This window comes from Macaca nemestrina, chromosome X (genome assembly GCF_043159975.1).
Source record: "Macaca nemestrina isolate mMacNem1 chromosome X, mMacNem.hap1, whole genome shotgun sequence".
Classification (NCBI taxonomy): domain Eukaryota; kingdom Metazoa; phylum Chordata; class Mammalia; order Primates; family Cercopithecidae; genus Macaca; species Macaca nemestrina.
This window is the reverse complement of record NC_092145.1, coordinates 52877829-52895157: the sequence shown is the minus strand read 5'-3', so window position 1 is coordinate 52895157 and position 17329 is coordinate 52877829. Positions and strand designations below refer to the sequence as shown.

At 37.8% G+C, this 17329-nt stretch overlaps 2 protein-coding genes across 3 annotated transcripts in view; both read left to right on the top strand.

Annotated features, from left to right (window-relative positions):
* The first annotated feature begins 4547 nt into the window (after nt 1-4547).
* Nucleotides 4548-6734, top strand: LOC105499791 (armadillo repeat containing X-linked 5). The gene has a single exon (XM_011772601.2). It carries the CDS (start codon nt 4717-4719, stop codon nt 6391-6393), a length of 1677 nt encoding a protein of 558 aa, XP_011770903.1. The 5' UTR covers nt 4548-4716; the 3' UTR covers nt 6394-6734.
* A 1395-nt stretch (nt 6735-8129) lies between these two features.
* LOC105499793 (G protein-coupled receptor associated sorting protein 1) overlaps nt 8130-17329 on the top strand; it is a 58381-nt gene continuing 49181 nt past the window's right edge. Inside the window, exon 1 of one of the 2 annotated variants that reach the window (XM_011772606.3) lies at nt 8130-8228. The gene's annotated coding sequence lies outside the window, so the exon portion shown is untranslated. The remainder of the gene's footprint in view (nt 8229-17329) is intronic. The other variant, XM_011772611.3, reaches the window with a different exon arrangement.

Genomic DNA, 17329 nt, shown 5'->3' with positions numbered 1-17329 from the left:
TACTGCCCAAAGTAATTTATAGATTCAGTGCTACTACCATCAAACTACCATTGACATTTCTCACAGAATTAGAAGAAACTTTTAAAATTCATGCAGAACCAAAAAAGAGTTCATATAGCCAAGACAATCCTAGTAAAAAGAACAAACCTGGAGGCATCACACTACCTGACTTCAAACTATACTACAAGGCTACAGTGACCAAAACTGCATGGTTCTGGTACAAAAACAGACACACAGACCAGTCGAACAGAATAGAGAACTCAGAAATAAGACTGCACATATACAGCTATCTGATCTTCGATAAACCTGATAAAAACAAGCAATGCAGAAAGGATTACCTATTTAATAAATGGTGTTGGGAAAACTGGCTAGCCACATGTAGAAAACTGAAACTTGACCCCTTGCTTACACCTTATACAAAATTTAACTCAAGATGGATTAAAGACTTAAATGTAAAACCCAAAACTAAAAACTCTGGAAGAAAATTTAGGCAATACCATTCAGGACATAGGCACGGGCAAAGATTTCATGACGAAATTGCCAAAAGCAATTGCAACAAAAGCAAAATTTGACAAATGGGATCTAATTAAACTAAAGAGCTTCTGCACAGAAAAACTATCATCAGAGTGAACAGGTAACCTACAGAAGAGAAAATTTTTGCAGTCTATCTATCTGACAAAGGTCTAATATCCAGAATCTACAAGGAACTTAAATTTACAAGAACAAAACACCACCATTAAAAAGTGGGCAAAGGACATGAACAGACACTTCTCAAAAGAAGACATTTATGCGGCCAACAAACACATGGAAAAAAGCTCAACATCACTGATCATTAGAGAAATGCAAATCAAAATCACAACGAGATACCATCTCACACCGGTCAGAATGGCAATTATTAAAAAGTTAAGAAACAAGAGATGCTGGCAACGTTGCGTAGAAATGGGAACACTTTTACACTGTTGGTGGGAATGTGAATGAGTTCAACCATTGTGGAAGACGGTGTGGCAATTCCTCAAAGATCTAGAACCAGAAATACCATTTGACCCAGCAATCCCATTACTGGGCATATACCAAAGGAATATAAATCATTCTATTACAAAGATACATGCACACGTATATTCATTGCTACACTATTCACAATAGCAAAGACGTGGAATCAACCCAAATGCCCATCAATGATAGGATTAAGAAAATGTGGTACATATACACGATGAAATATCATGCAGCCATAATAAAGGATGAGATCATGTCCTCTGTAGGGACATGGATGGAGCTGGAAGCCATTATCCTCAGCAAACTAATGCAGCTACAGAAAAACAAATACTGCATGTTCTCACTTATAAGTGGAAGCTGAACAATGAGAACACATGGACACAGGGAGGGGAACAACACACACTGGGACCTGTCAGGGGGTGTGGTGGGGGGAGGGAAAGCCTTAGGAAAAATAGCTAATGCATGCCAGGCTTAATACCTAGGTCATAGGTTGATTGGTGCAGCAAGCCACTATGGCACACGTTTGCCTATTTAACAAACGTGCACATCCTGCACATGTAGCCCAGAACTTTAAAAAAAAAAAAGAAAAGAAAACGAAAATTAAGGGCTGGGAGGGGGGACTCGAAGGAACACAAAGTTTGCGGAATCGATTAGTACGTATTCTCCTATCTTAGTCTTGACTCTCTTTGCCGACTTCCCTACCTTGGACCCCACCCCGAGACCGCCCATTTCAGTGGGCCTCTGTGTTTGGAGAGATGAACTTCTAAAGACTGGAACACTTCCTCCTGTCGGCCAGAAGAGATTTCCTGACACCACAGCTGAAAACCAGTGTGCATTTCAGTTCAGGAAAGAACGGTAGGCTTGCTGCGGGGAGCTCCCGCAAAAGGGAAACTAATACAGAAACACTCTGGTATTTGTATGCCTCTCTTGTTCCAGCGCCGTTTTCCCTATATCCGGAACTCGCCCCTGCGCATTCCAATACCTGAAGCGGCCACAGGGTACAGGGCACGGAGCCCGCCTACAGAAAGAGTCGCGGCGCTAGACAAAGCCTGATATCACTCCGCTTCCATAAGCCGGATCCCCATAAACTACGCTGTAGCTCCTCCCACTGCCGATGTGGGTAACCCGGACGAGGAAGAACCTCGTCTGCGGAGGACAAGGTAGATGTTAAATGGTAACTACGCTCGAGGTTCTGAGGAGCCCTGGGAACAGGAAGGAGAAAAGAATACCAAAATTGACAACAGTTTGCCAATCGCAGTCTTTAATCTGATAAAGCGGTTATCTCGTCTTGAGTCCCAGGTGCCGGGTCAGTACCCATACACAGCCGCCGCCATTGCCTCGAGTCCTTGTGTCTGACTGTCTGTTCCTGCTGCTGTATGACACAGCACCTCGAGGCAAGGAAACAAGAAAACTGCCTCTGATCCAAGCAGAGAAAGTCGGTGAGAAAGTGGGCATTGCTTGGGGGTGGATGTGGCTATCGGAGGTGAACACTGGTTACGCGACCTGGTCATGGGGGGCGGGCGGTGAGGAGAGAGAGACGGGTAATAGGAATGGCACACAACAAGAAAAAAAAAATGATCTGCCTTTTGCTAGCTTGATTTCCATACACTCGGTCACCTCAGACCATGTTTGGGAAGAAAAAGGTTGCAGCTTCTAGCAGGGAAAAGGCAGACTAGATAAGAGGAAGAGAGGGCTGCTTCCATAGGCGAGGACAGTTGTCTGGGGAGCCCTGAGAGAGAGAGAATGTAAAAAGAGGTTGTAAATGTTTGATAATCAAGGCTCTGTATTCGAAAAGGGCCTCATGTCTTGGTTACTGGTCTGACCGTTAATAACCACGTCTGTCTCTCTCTGTCTTTCATTTGTTCTTTGGGTGTGTATGTGTAGATCTGTTCCTAAGTTTGCAGCACTCCATGTTTCTGTACAGATCTGTAGGGGACAGCAGACCACAAGGGGAGAGGAGAAGGAAAAGAAAATTGGCATGGTTTTTACAGAGTGGGCAGTACTTGGAGGCAGTACTTGGAGGTTGTAGATGGCTAAGATTACAGTAGGCAGGAGTGTAAGGGAGCCTCCAGAACTCTCTGCCAGCTTTCCTAACATGTCCTCCCTTACCCGCATTATGTTGCAGAAAATGATAGGCTTTGGGAGAGAGGAAGGAAACATAGGAACCCAGATAAAATATGGAAATAAATACTTTTCATTTTTTTCCCAGCCTCCGTGGTTTGTCTAGGCATTTCATCCCTGTTGACACCACTACTACTACCCTGTAGGGATGTTTGAGTTGTCTCTGTATAGGAATTGTCAGACTTTGAGAATAGAGCAGAGGGGCTTGAAGATTTAGGAGTGGGAGAAAAAGGGGAGATAGAAAATGTTTGCCGAACAGGTATCTGTATCCAGAAAGAATCTGTGCCCTGGGTGCTGGTCTCTACCAAAGACAACCTCAACTGTCTCCTGTGTCTTCATTTATTGGTCTCTGTTTTTGTGCATCCCTGTAGGTAGATCTGTCCACAGGTCTGTGGAACTGTCAGTTGTGAAGTTTTGTTAAATGGTCACCCAACTTAAAACTAGGAAATTACAAAGAAGAGAAAATTGCCCTGTATCTGTTAAGGTTGGTGTAAAGGTACAGGGACGGGAGCAACTTTGACTAGAGAATTCCATCTCTTCTGTTTTGTCATTTTACTAGTTATGCCCATCCGCCCCACCCCCTGCTGTTGCTGATTTAGTTGGGAGTCTTGGTAAGTTGTGGGGATACAGAATACTAAGACCTGCCTTTCTCACTCTCCACTTGCTTGTCCTGCTCTCGTGCTTAAGCCTAGTCTAATCTGAATGAGGGACATTCTAGGGCAATCACTGAAGAGGAAGATGATGGGCAATAGGGAGGAGAAGGAGAAGTAGCCCTGAAACAAAGCAGTGGGGGAGAGGGGACTAGGAGGAGGGAAACACTAGACAAAATGTATCTGGAAAGGCAAGAATCGGGGCCAGGGACCAAGGTCTGTCACCAGGAGATCAGTTTCCACATTCTCCTGTTTGTTTATTTGTCCATAGGTCTGCCTGTAGATCTGCTGTAGGGCTTGTCACCATTGGAAGCAAGGTAAGGAGGAGAAAGTTACTCCAGATCAGTGCAGGTTGGTATGAGTATGGGGATTGCCTGGGTAGACCTGTAGGATGGAGTGGTGGAGAGCTGCTTGGCTCTAGCAGGGGTCAAGAACCACTAAAGGGATTCCTCACCTTCTCCTCCAGTTTTCCTACTCCTTATGCTCCTGTTTGGTGACTGGAAAGAAGGTTGATAGCACTTGGAAGTGTAGGGAGTGGGTGAAATGAAGGGAGAGAGAGTTCGCTAATTACCTACCTCTCCCACCAAGCACTGAATCTCCATATTCTCCTGTCTCCCTGTGCTAATCAGCATGAGGAGAAAAAAATTGAAAGAGACTCAAAGCCCAATTTCCTTCCTCCACCCCTAGGTCCTACTTCAGTGGCAGATCTGGTGGCCTTGGAGTGGCTGAAGACCACCACCCTCTACAGGGCTGGGCCCATGCACAGCCATCCTTCCCTACCTTGAGTGAGCTTCCTCTGCATGTTTTCTATATCACTGGCAGAGCCTGTAGTTGGAAAGGGGACAGAGTGACTACTGGACTTTGTATGAAAACACCAACCGGGACAGACCTTCAGTCAAGGCTGAGACAGGGGTTGGGGGTATATAACTTGTCCTTACCTTAAACTTGGAACATGGTTGACTCTGGGACAGAAGCAAGGGCTAGAGGAAAGGCTGAGGCTGGCCTGCAAGATGGAATCAGTGGTCCTGCCACTGCTAGAGTGAATGGTAAAACCCAGGCCAAGGCAGTGGCTGAGGCAGAACTGAAAACAGAATCAGTGACCCAGGCCAAAGCTGGTGATGGAGCAATGACCAGGATGCATAAAGTGACCTACAGGGAGGCTATGGCTGTGACAAGGGAAGTGAGCAAGATGGAAGATACAACTAAGAGTAGAGTCATGGTTGAGACTAAGACAAAACCCCTGGCAGAACGCAGTATAGTGCCACAAACTAAGTCAAAGGCCATGCCTATGTCTGGGGTCAGTGCTGTAACCAAATCTGAAGTCAAGGTTGTTGCTGTCATTGAGGCAAATATTAGGTCCTATGCCAAGTCACATGATAAGGCCAATACTGGGTCCAGACCTGACAGAAGGGAAGAGGCCAGCATTGGGATGAAATCCAGTGATGAGGATGAAGAAAATATATGCTCCTGGTTCTGGACTGGAGAAGAGTCTAGTGTAGGTTCTTGGTTCTGGCCTGAAGAAGAGACCTCTCTTCAAGTTTATAAGCCCCTACCTAAGATCCAGGAAAAGCCCAAGCCCGCACACAAACCCACACTTACTATAAAACAAAAGGCAATAGCATGGTCAAGGGCCAGGTATATTGTCCTAGTTCCAATTGAGGGAGGGGAGCAATCCTTGCCTCCAGAAGGAAACTGGACCCTGGTTGAGACTTTGATTGAAACTCCTCTGGGGATTCGACCTTTGACCAAGATCCCACCTTATCATGGGCCTTATTACCAGACCTTAACTGAGATAAAAAAAGAGATTAGGCAAAGGGAAAAGTATGGGCCTAATCCGAAGGCCTGCCACTGCAAATCACGTGGCTTTAGTTTAGAGCCTAAAGAGTTTGATAAACTTGTTGCCCTCCTTAAGTTAACCAAGGATCCTTTCATTCATGAAATAGCTACAATGATAATGGGCATCAGTCCTGCTTATCCATTTACTCAAGATATAATTCATGATGTAGGTATTACTGTTATGATTGAAAACTTGGTCAATAATGCCAATGTTAAAGAACACCCTAGAGCTTTAAGTATAGTGGATGACAGCTCTGAGTCTTCTGAAGAACCAAAATCAGGGGAATCCTATATACATCAAGTTTGTAAAGACATAGTCTCTTGCCCCTTGAACTCCCCTGTGCAGCTGGCTGGACTGAAATTACTAGGGCACTTGAGTGTAAAATTTGACGATCACTATGTGATTACCAGTTATATTCCAGATTTTCTCACCTTGTTAAACAAGGGAAGTGTCAAAACCAAGTTTTATGTTTTAAAAGTGTTTTCGTGTTTGTCTAAAAATTGTGCCAATACAAGAGAATTGATCAGTGCCAAAGTACTGTCATCATTGGTTGCACCCTTTAACAAGCATGAGTCAAAGGCCAATATTCTTAATATTATTGAAATATTTGAGAATATAAATTTTCAGTTCAAAACAAAGGTGAAGCTGTTTACCAAGGAAAAGTTCACTAAATCTGAGCTTATTTCAATATTCCAGGAAGCAAAACAGTTTGGTCGGAAACTCCAAGACTTAGCAGAGCACAGTGATCCTGAAGTGAGAGATAAAGTCATAAGATTAATACTTAAACTCTGAATACCCCTCTGTTCTCATAAAGCCTCAAACAGTTTTTTGGAGTTGCAATATGAAACCAATGCATATTATAATTATAAATTCAATACTCATGTTTTCCATGTTGATTGAGGGAGGCAATTTTATGGATACCAATTAATCTTGAGATCCTGAACATGTGCTGATTTTTATTGTGCTATATAATATAAATTGAGATATTTTTAGTATTTCTGCAACGTGACCTGATAATGAATCTATTCATCCTGAGTAAGCTATACTTCTGTGCTTTATATTGATATAAGTGTATTCTTTTGAGATTTTATTTACATGTTATTAATAAAGTTGCATGCTGAAACTGGTGAAAATATTGTCCTAGTTCTTCAGTTGAAATCTAGTCTTGGGGGATAAAGCACAGAGAGCATAAAGATGATGAAGAACACTGCCTGTGTGTCTGTAGTGGGGCACAAACAAAACAAGTTCACATTGACAGATTATTTAGTTTCAACATACTCAAGGAGTAGAATCACTCTATGCATGAAGACAGGACTGTGCTATTAGCTGTCTGTAGGCTCCTACTGATAGGGCTTCAGATGAGGAATGAAGCCCTATCTGGGCAACTCTGGGGAAGGGAGTAAGGAGGAACCACAGATGCTTTCACTGTAGTCTCAGTTCCAGAACTTGTGCTCAGGTTTTCACATAAAATGTCTCATCAGGATGCCTTGAAGCTTTTTAACCCCAAGAGGATTCCTGGTTCTCACCCCTATTCAGTAAGCCATGGACAGCTGCACAGGAAGTGTGGTTCTGAAGGGACCCAGCCCCACTGTGCCTTCAACAGCTCCCTCCCTATCCAGGGGTATCAGATTTACTGCTTCGTCTGTGATTCTCTCCCCCTGAAGTCCTGGGCCTCAGAGGAGAGTCTTTCTGGGGATTACCCACTGAAACTGCTTCATAGATAATCTCGTCTGTCTCATCCTGGTGACTGTTTACTCCTTGCCTTTGTTTTCTGGCCAATGTTTGGACTTGGTGATTTGTATCACAGTTGGTAGCAGCCCCTTGTTTGTGCTGATTCTTTTTGGTCAGAGCTCAGCTCTATGTATGGTATAGCCACAGGATACCGAATTCCTGTAGAAATGAGTAGTTAGGGAGAAATTAATTCTCATAAAACCCACTGTTCTGTGTATTTGCATAGTTTATAGAACTGAAGCCATGTTGTCTATACTAAGCTTGTCCTGTTTATTCTTAACAAAAGCTAGGTTCTCTGCAAGGGTTTGTGGAATAGAATGACAATGTATAGTTTAGGATTTTGGGGTCACCTCTGCCTCTTTTACTCCCTGCCTCTTTTACTGTTAATTTACTGCCCAGAATTGGGAAATATAAATATTAGGATCAATATACAAATGGTGGTCTTTCTGTTGACCTTCCTCTCCTAACTTTTTATGCATTTAAGGGAAGGTCTGAAGTGGAAAATCTCAATATGGTGTAATAGATCCCTACTTTTAATAGCTATCTCTGGTTTAATTTCTACTAGGATCAAGTGTGAATCTATTGCCGTACGTCTAAAAGTTTAAATGAAGCACAATTAGCTACACTTGTGCATTAAGAGAAACAAGCAAGGTAGTTTTTTTGCAATGTGAAACTTCAATTTAGATGATTTTTGAAGTTCTTTATAACATCTTTTAATCCACAGAACTCCTGTAGCCTGTAATACCAGCTGTGGGTACTACTCTCAGTGTTGGAGATCATCAAAATACAATTGGACCAGACCCTTTGGAAATAATTCTGTGTCTCAAATGCCCTGTGGAGCACACACTTAATCAGTTGATGGCTATGGAATTTTCCAACATCAGCTAAAGAGAAGGGTGAGTGTGGGGTGTGTATGTATTTGCGTCAAAGCACAAAGTTGATGGTCTCTCCTTGGATGGGAATTGTGGGATGCGAAGTCATCTCCTAGATTGTTCTTGAGGTGTCATCTGTTGATGGACACTTAGGTTGTTTCCATCTTTTGGCTGTTATGGATATTGCTGCAGTGAACATTGGAGTACAAGTATCTGTTTGAGTCCCTGATTTAAATTCTTTTGGGTATATACCTAGATGTGGAATTGCTGGGTTGTATGATATGTTTAGCTTTTTGAGGAATTGCCAAGCTGTTTTCCACAGTGCCTGTACCATTTTACATTCCCATCAGCAATATGCAAGGGTTCCAATTTATCCACATTCTTGCTGACACTTGTTATTTTCCATTATTTTTTAAATAGCCATCTTAGTAGGTGTGAAGTGGTATATCATTGTGGTTTTAATTTGCATTTCCAAAAGTCTTAATGATGTTGAGCATCTTTTCATGTGCTTATTGGCCATTTGTGTATATTTTTTGGTGTAATGTATGTTTAAGTTCTTTGCTCATTTTTAATTGTGTTTTTGGTTATTGTTGCGTTATAGGAGTTTTAAAATATATGTGTTCTGGATACATGCCCCTTATTAGCTATATGATTTGCAAATATTTTCTCCTGTTCTGTAGGTTTTTTCACTTTTGATGGTGTCATTTGATGTGCAAAAGTTTTTAATTTCAATGAAGCCCAGTTTATCTATTTTTTCTTTCGTTGCTGATGCTTTTGGTGTCATATCTAAGAATTCATCGCCAAATTCAAGGTCACAAAGAGACCCCTGTGTTTTCTTCTAAAAGTTTTATAGTTTTAAACATCAGAGTAATTAGTGTGTCTATCACCTCAAACGTTGATCATTTCTTTATTTTGGGAGCATTCAAAATCTTTTCTCGCTATTTGAAAATATACAATTATTTATTGTTAATTATGTCACCCTACGTTGCTATAGATCATTAGAACTTATTCCTCCTATCTTGCTGCAATTTTGTATCTGTTAGCCAACCTTTCCCTCCCCATTCCTTTCCCTATATTCTCTTAACTTTTAATCGAAAAAAAAAAAAAAAACACAGTTACTTTTGCACCATCCTAATAGTAACCACTATTCTATACTATACTTCTATGAGATGAGCTTTTTTAGCTTCCACATGTGAATGATAATATGTGGTATTTATCTTTCTGTGCCTGGCTTATTTCACATAGTGTCCTCCAGGTTCATCCATGTTTTCACCAATGACAGGATTTATTTCATTGTTATGGCTGAATGGTGGTCTGTTGTGTATATATTTTTTTATCCTTGCATCTGTTTATGGGTACTTATGTTGATTCCATATCTTGGCTATTGTGAATAGTGCTGCGATAAACATGAGAGTGCAGATATCTCTTTGATATACTGATATCCTTTCTTTTTGATACATACCCAGCAGTAAGATTGCTGGATCATATGGTAGTTCTATTTTTAGTTTATTGAGAAATCTCCATGCTGTTTTCCATAATGGCTCTACTAATTTACATTCCCACCAACAATGTATAAGAGTTCCATTTTCTCTACATCCATACCAGCATTTGTTATTTTTTTTTTTTTTTTTTGGTCTTTTTGACAATAGCCATCTGGGGTGAGGTATCTCATTGTGGTTTTGATTTGCATTTCCCTGATGATTAGTGATGTTGAGTGTTTTTTCATATAATTTTTGGCCACTGGTATGTCTTCTTTTGAGAAATGCCTATTCAGATCATTTACCAATTTTTAAATTGAATTATTTGTGTTTTTGTTGTTTAGTTGTTTGAGTTCCTTGTGTAGTCATGTTCTACACAATGTTTCAGTCAATGATGGACTGCATGTATGACAGTGGTCCCATAAGAATATAATACCAAATTTTTGCTGTACCTTTTATATGATTAGATACGTGAATATTTACCACTGTCTTACAGTTGCCTGCATTATTCCATACAATAACATTCTATATAGGTGTGCAGCCTAGGAGCAATAGGCTACACTATGCAGCATAGGTATGTAGTAGGCTATACCATCTAGGTATTTGTAAGTAGTACTTTTCTTCTTCTAAGTAGAAGAGCTTTCTTGTTCTTCCACTTTTAGAAGAGCTTAAGAAAATCTGCATCTATAATAGTCTCATGATGATGAAAATGCCTAAGGACACATTTCTTAGAATTTATCCCCATGGTTAAGCAATACATGACTATATATTCTGGATATTAGTCCCTTGTCAGATGAATAGTTTGCAAATATTTTCTCCCATTCTGTAGATTGTCTCTTCACTCTCTGATTGTTTCTTTTGCTGTGCAGAAGCTTTTTAGTTTGATATAATCCCATTTGTCTATTTTTGCTACTTTGCCTGTGCTTTTGAGGTCTTATCCATAAAATCTTTGCCCAGACCAATGTCCTGAAGCATTTCTCCTATATTTTCTTTTTCTAGTAGTTTCATAGTTAGATTTAGGTGTATAATCCATTTTGAGTTGTGCTAGGAAACCTAGATATCCATATACGGAAGAATGAAACTAGACCTCTGTATCTCATCAAGTACTGCAGAATTTTGATTACAGTAGTTTTGTAGTACATTTTGAAATCAGGAAACGTATGTGCTCCAACTTTGTTCTTCTGCTTCAAGATTGTTTTTGTTTTTCTGAGTCCCTTTCCATTCCATGTCAATTTTAGAGTCAGCTTTTCCACTGATACAAAAAAGTCTTTGGAATTTTCAGATTGAAATTTTGCTTGGAGGTATTGCCCTCTTTATAATATTTAGTTTCCAATCTATAAACACATAATGCCTTTCCATTTATTTTGGTCTTTGACTTCTTTTAGCAATAGTTTATAGTTTTAGGTATGTAAGTTGTTCACCTCCTTAAATTTATTCCTAGGTATTTCATTCTTTTGTATGCTATTGTAAATGGAATTATTTTCTTTCTTTTTCAGATTGTTCATTGCTGGTGTATAGAAACATAACTGATATGTGTGTGTGTTGATTTTGTCACCTGCAACTTTGCTGAATTTATTCACTCTAGTAGCTTTTTTGTGGATTCTTTTGAAATTTCTCTCTATAGGGTCATGTCTTCCACAAATAGAAATACTTTATCTTCTTTTCTCTTATGTGGTTACCATGTATTTCTTTTTCTAGTCTAATTGCTCTGGCTGTAACTTGAATAACAGTGCTGAAAATGGGCATGCTTGTCTTGTTCCTGATCTTTCCTTACTATTGAATATGATATTAGCTGTGGGATTTTTGTAAATGTCTTTTATCGTGGTAAGGAAGTTCCTTTCTCTGCCTAATTTTACAAGTGTTTTTTAAAGGGTATCAGGTTTTATCAGATATCTTTTTTGTATCAACAGAGGTGATCATGTGCAGACTTTTTTGTTCTATTCAAGTGGTATGTTACGTTGTTTGACTCTCTTATGTTGACCACCCTTGCATTTCTAGGATAAATCCCACTTGATCATGGTATATAATCTTTTTAATATGCTGTTGGATTTGTTGTGCTGGGATTTTGTTGATAATTTTTGCATCTATATTCATAAGGGATATTGGTATGTAATGTTTCCTTGTGATGTCTTCATCTGGTTTTGGTATCAGAGTAATGCTGGCTCCATAGAATTAGTTAGAAGATATTCCCCCTTCTACTTTTTGGAAGAGCTTGAGAAGGATTGTTGTTGACTCAAAGTCTTTATGTTTGTTGGAATTGTCTAGTGAAACCATCTGGTCCTGGAATTCTCTTTTTGGGGAAGTTTTTGATTACTGGTCCAGTTTCCTCACTATTTATGGGTCAGTTGAGATTTTCTATTCAGTTCATTGTCTTTTCTATTCAGATTTGGAGTCAGTTTATATAATTTACATGTGTTTTTAAGAATTTGTTGATTTCATCTAAGTTATCTAATTTGTTGGTGTATAAATGTTCATTGTGTACTTTTAACCTTTTAAAATTTCTGTGTGGCTGGTAATAATGTTCCCCCTTTCTGGTTTTAGATATTTGTGTCTTCTTTTTTGTCTCTAGCTAAAAGATTGTCAATTTTCTTTATCTTTTTGAAGAACCAACTTTTGGTTTCATTGATTCTTTCTACTGTTTTTCCATTCTCTATTTTGTTTATTTCTACTCAAATCTTTATTATTTCCTTCCTTCAGTTAGCTATGGGTTTCGTTTGCTCTTCTTTTTCTAGTTCCTCAAGGTGTAAAGTTAGGTAATTGATTTGAGATCTTTCTTATTTTTTAATGTAGGTGTTTATAGTATAAACTTCTCTCTGACTACTGCTTTTGCTGCATCCCATAAGTTTAGTTATGCTGTTTTTGTTTTTATTCATTTCTGAGTATTTTCTGATTTTCCTTGTGATTTCTTCTTTGACCCATTGGTTATTTAAAAGTGTGGTGTTTAATCTCCATATATATGTGAATTTTTTATTTTTCTTTCTGGCGTTGATTCCTAGCTTCATCCATTGTCAGTGAAGATATTTCACATGATATCAGTCTTATAAAGTTCATTGAGACTTATTTTAGAAGAATGTGTTTTTGCTATTGTTTGGTTCAGAGTTCTATATATGTCTGTTAGGCCTAGTTGATGTGTACCACTGTTCAAGTTCCGTATCTCTTTATTGATCTCGAGTCTAGATGCTCTGTTCATTTTTAAGTGTGGGGTTTGAAGTTTCCTACTATTATTATAAAACTGTATTTTTTTTCTCTTCATTTCTGTCAGTGTTTGCTTCTTCTTAGGGACTTTCGCTTTCCTGCTTATTTACATTCTCCTGTATTTTAACCCCACTATTTTTATAGGTTTCTCCATATCTGCATGGAACATATACTCATTTTTACCTCGGGAGGAAAAATATCCTTTTCCCAACACTAAACTTACACTTTTCCAGTTATCTTTCTCTCTACCCTTTCAGAATAATCAAGTTTTCCGCATTTGTTGTTTCTGCTTTCTTATCTCCTACCCAGTCCTCACACAATTGCAATCTAGTTTCTTTCTCCACTACTCTACTAACACTCTGCCACAGTGTCACCAAAGCCTCCATATTCCCTAAACAAAGCAATTTAATTTTTTAAAAATTTTATGTATACGTGCTGTTATGGAATAATAATGTTTTCCCCCCACTTTTGATGTATCCTTACATGTAGTGGAATCTTTATTAGAATAACATCTCTGACTTTTCTGTGTCCCCACCCTTACTCTTACCCTTTTCTCTTCCCTTTCTTGTTCCGCAGAGGACTGTGTCCCTCTTTGCTGTGTCTTGGGCCATAGGCAATTTTTTTTGTTTTAGTGGACACTAGAAATCTCCTTACAAAGGGATTATATCATCTGATGCTTCCTCAGTATATCAGAGTCCCTCATTCCCCACATACTCACCAGCAGTACTACCTGCATATTTAAACATATCTACCAATCTGATAATGAAAATGGTATCTCTTTGTTTTATGTTTTTACTAATGTTGAAGACAATAAATAAGCTCTCTAAACTCACAGAAAAGAATCAAATTGGAAATACAAATTAAAATCAAATACAAATACAAATCAATTTGTAAGCAGCAAAATGCTTATTAGAAAGATTTTGGAGGCTGAAGAATTGTCTGAAGAGAAAAGCATTTTTTCTTTGCCTGAACTTAATATTCAAAATTCCTGATGTGCAAATAGAAGTCATCTCATAGCACTAACAAACTTGAGTTTACTATTATAAGAACTTTTATTCTTTTAGCTGTTTCAAATATGTTGAGACACTTCAGATAATTATAAGTTATTGATAATTAGCATGATAATAAACGATGATTCAAAACTTCAACACTAAGATTACTAAGCTCTTCTTGAAGGAAGTTTCTATTCAAAATGTGTAAAAGCTTAAATCATCTTGGTGGTGGTAAGAACAGTTTAGACAATCATCTTTGTACTATGTAAAATAAAATCTGACAGTTTATTTTGTAAAATATAGTTAACACATTTTTGTTAATGTTCATTCACAACTAATGATGTTTTTTGTTTTTGTTTTTTTTCTCACGGAGTCTTGCTCTGTCACCCAGGCTGGAGTAACAGTGGTGTGATCTTGGCTCACTGCAGTCTCTGCCTCCTGGGTTCAAGCGATTTTCCTGCCTCAACCTCCAGAGTAGCTGGGACTACAGACATGCACCACCATGCCCGGCTAATTTTTGTATTTTTCGTAGAGATGGGGTCTCACCATATTGGTCAGGCTGGTCTTGAACTCCTGACCTTGTGATCCACCTACCTCAGCTTCCCAAAATGCTGGGATTACAGGCATGAGCCACCACGCCTGGCAGTGTCTTCTTATTACTGACCTAGTTGAATACCTGAAGTTGTGGGAACAGGCTCTATAAAGTATGAAATTCTATTTTCTTAGCTAAGAAATCTTTTTTCTCTCTAACATGATATTTATAGGATTTTCAAACATGTCTAGATCTCACTGGTGTTAATGTTTTTGGGGGAATTGATTTATTTACCAGAGAAGAAAGTTAGACACACTGAAATATATGATCCAAAATGAAAAGTGAGAAAATGGTTGTGTATGCAAACATATGATCTGATCTCCTGTGTTAGAACTCCATTCTGTGCTATAGCAAATCCCATAATCTGATTGCACTAAAGTGACCCTAAGCAGTATATATATTTATATATATATGTTTAATTAAGAATTCTATGTCAATATTGTTTGTTCTCTGGTGGGGATTTATTTCATTGAGATAACATAATTGAAGTAATTTTATGCTCTTCAAAGCACCTTAGATGATGAACCCTAGCCCAGAGCTGAAGATTCATCCCTCAGTGAGACAATGACTAAGTACACAAAAAGGTTGTGCTTCTAGAGCAGGGCTCTCTTATCATCTTTCAATTCCTTAAACAGATAATAATTTATTTTGAGTAAAAAGTTTTGGTTAAACAGAAACTTAAGTGAATATTACCCCTTGGTATGTAAATCCCAAGTGAATAAGAAGCAAGAGAAAATGGCTCAAAGGTTTTCCCTTTTTAAGACTCCTGTTAATGTGATTTTTCTAGTATACCAAAAATTATGGTATTTAATGTTTAAATAACTTTACCAATCAATAAAAAGACCAGTAACACAATTAAAAACTAGGCAAAGGACTTTAATTGACATATATCCAAAGAAGATATACAAATGACTAATAAGCACATGAAAAGATGCTCAAAGAAATTTGGTCTTTAAAATTTGGTCTTTAAAGAAATGCAAATCAAAACCATAGCTACACCACTCCACACTCACTAGTATGTCTATACTTTTTTAATGGAACCTAAGTATTGGCAAGGATGTGGAGAAATTGGAACTCTTGTACATTGCTTGTGGGAATATAAAATGGTAAAGCCACTGTGGAAAATAATTTGATAGTTTTTCAAGTGTATCACTTTCATTCACTTCTCGTTTCCTTTTTTTTTTTTTTTTTTTTTTTTGTATTTTTTTCCAGGTTTTTTTTTTTCCTCAGTGGTTACTCTGGGTGTTACAATTAATATCTTAACTATACAATACCCAAGTTTAAATTAGTACCAACTTAGTTTCAATGATATAGAAAATTCTGCTCCTTTATAATTGCATCTCCCATGTTATTGTCACAAATTCAATCTTTATATACTGTGTGTCTATTAACAGATTTATAGTTATAGTTTTATGCATTTGGCTTTTAAAACATACAGGGGAAAAAAAACAGAAGTAAAACACCAAAAATGCAATAATACTGGCTTTTTGAAAAACTGACCTTGTATTTTACAGTAGTTTTAGGTTTACAGAAAAATTGAGCAGAAAGTACATACAGAAAGCTCCCATATATTACTTTTCTCCCATACCCCATCTCTGCCACCCAGTGCCCACAGGTTCCCATATTATTAGCATCTTGTATTAGCATGGTACTTTTTTTAATAATCGATAAATGAATACTGCTACATTATTATTAACTAAAGTCCCTAGTATATTTTAAGGTCTGTCCATAAGTTGTACATTTCATTTTTTTAAAACCATTATAGTAAAATACGCATGACATGAAATTTGCCATTTTAACCACTTTTAACTGTCCAATTTGGTGGAGTTAAGTGCATTCACATTGCTGTGCAACTATCACCACTATTGATCTCCAGAAGTTTTGTATCATTCCAAATTAAAATTATACATGTTAAAAAATAACTCCTTGTTATTCCCTCCCATCAGCCCCTGGGAAGCACTATCCTACTTTCTTTCTCTACTAAGTCTTTCATGCACTTTGAGTTCATTTTTGTATATTGAGTAAGGTAAGGTCCAACTTTTTTTGTGTTTGTGTATGGTTATCCAGTTGTCCCAGCACCATTTTTTGAAAACACTGTCCTTCTCCAAGTAAATAGTCTTGGTAGCTTTGTCAAAAATCATTTGAACATATTCTTGAGGGTTTATTTCTGGGCTCTCTATTCCATTGGTTTATATGTCTGTCTTTATTCAAGTACCATACTATTTAGATTACTTTAGTTATATATAGTAAGTTTTGAAACCAGGAGGCAGTAGTCCTCTGACTTTGTTCTTCTTTTCCAAGGCTGTTTTATCTATTCATTGTCCTTTGAGATTCCATATGAATTTTAGGATAGTTTTTTCTATTTGTGCAAAACACATCATTAGGATTCTGATAGGGATTACATGGAAGCTTATAGATTGCTTTGGATTGTATTGAAAACAACATTAAGTCTTCTGATTGATTAAATAGTATATCTTTTCTGGTGTTCAGTGTATAAGTCTTTGGCTTCCTTAGTTAGGCATATTTTTAAGTATTTTATTTTTTTGATTCTATAGTAAATGAAATAGTTTTTTTTAAATTTCCCTATCAGATTGTACATTGTTAGTATACAAAATACACCACATTTTTGTTTGTTGATTTTGTATCCTGCACTTTTGCTGAAATTGTTTATTAGCTTTAACCATTTCTGGGGGAAATCTTTGGGGTTTTCTATGTATATAATCATGCCATCTGTAAACATAGATATTTTTTTTTTCCATTCCAACTTATATGCCTTTTATTTATTTCTCTCTTTTTTTTTTTTTCTTGGACTAATTGCTTTGGCTAGAACTTTAAATACTATGTTGAATAGAAGTGGAAAAACGCACT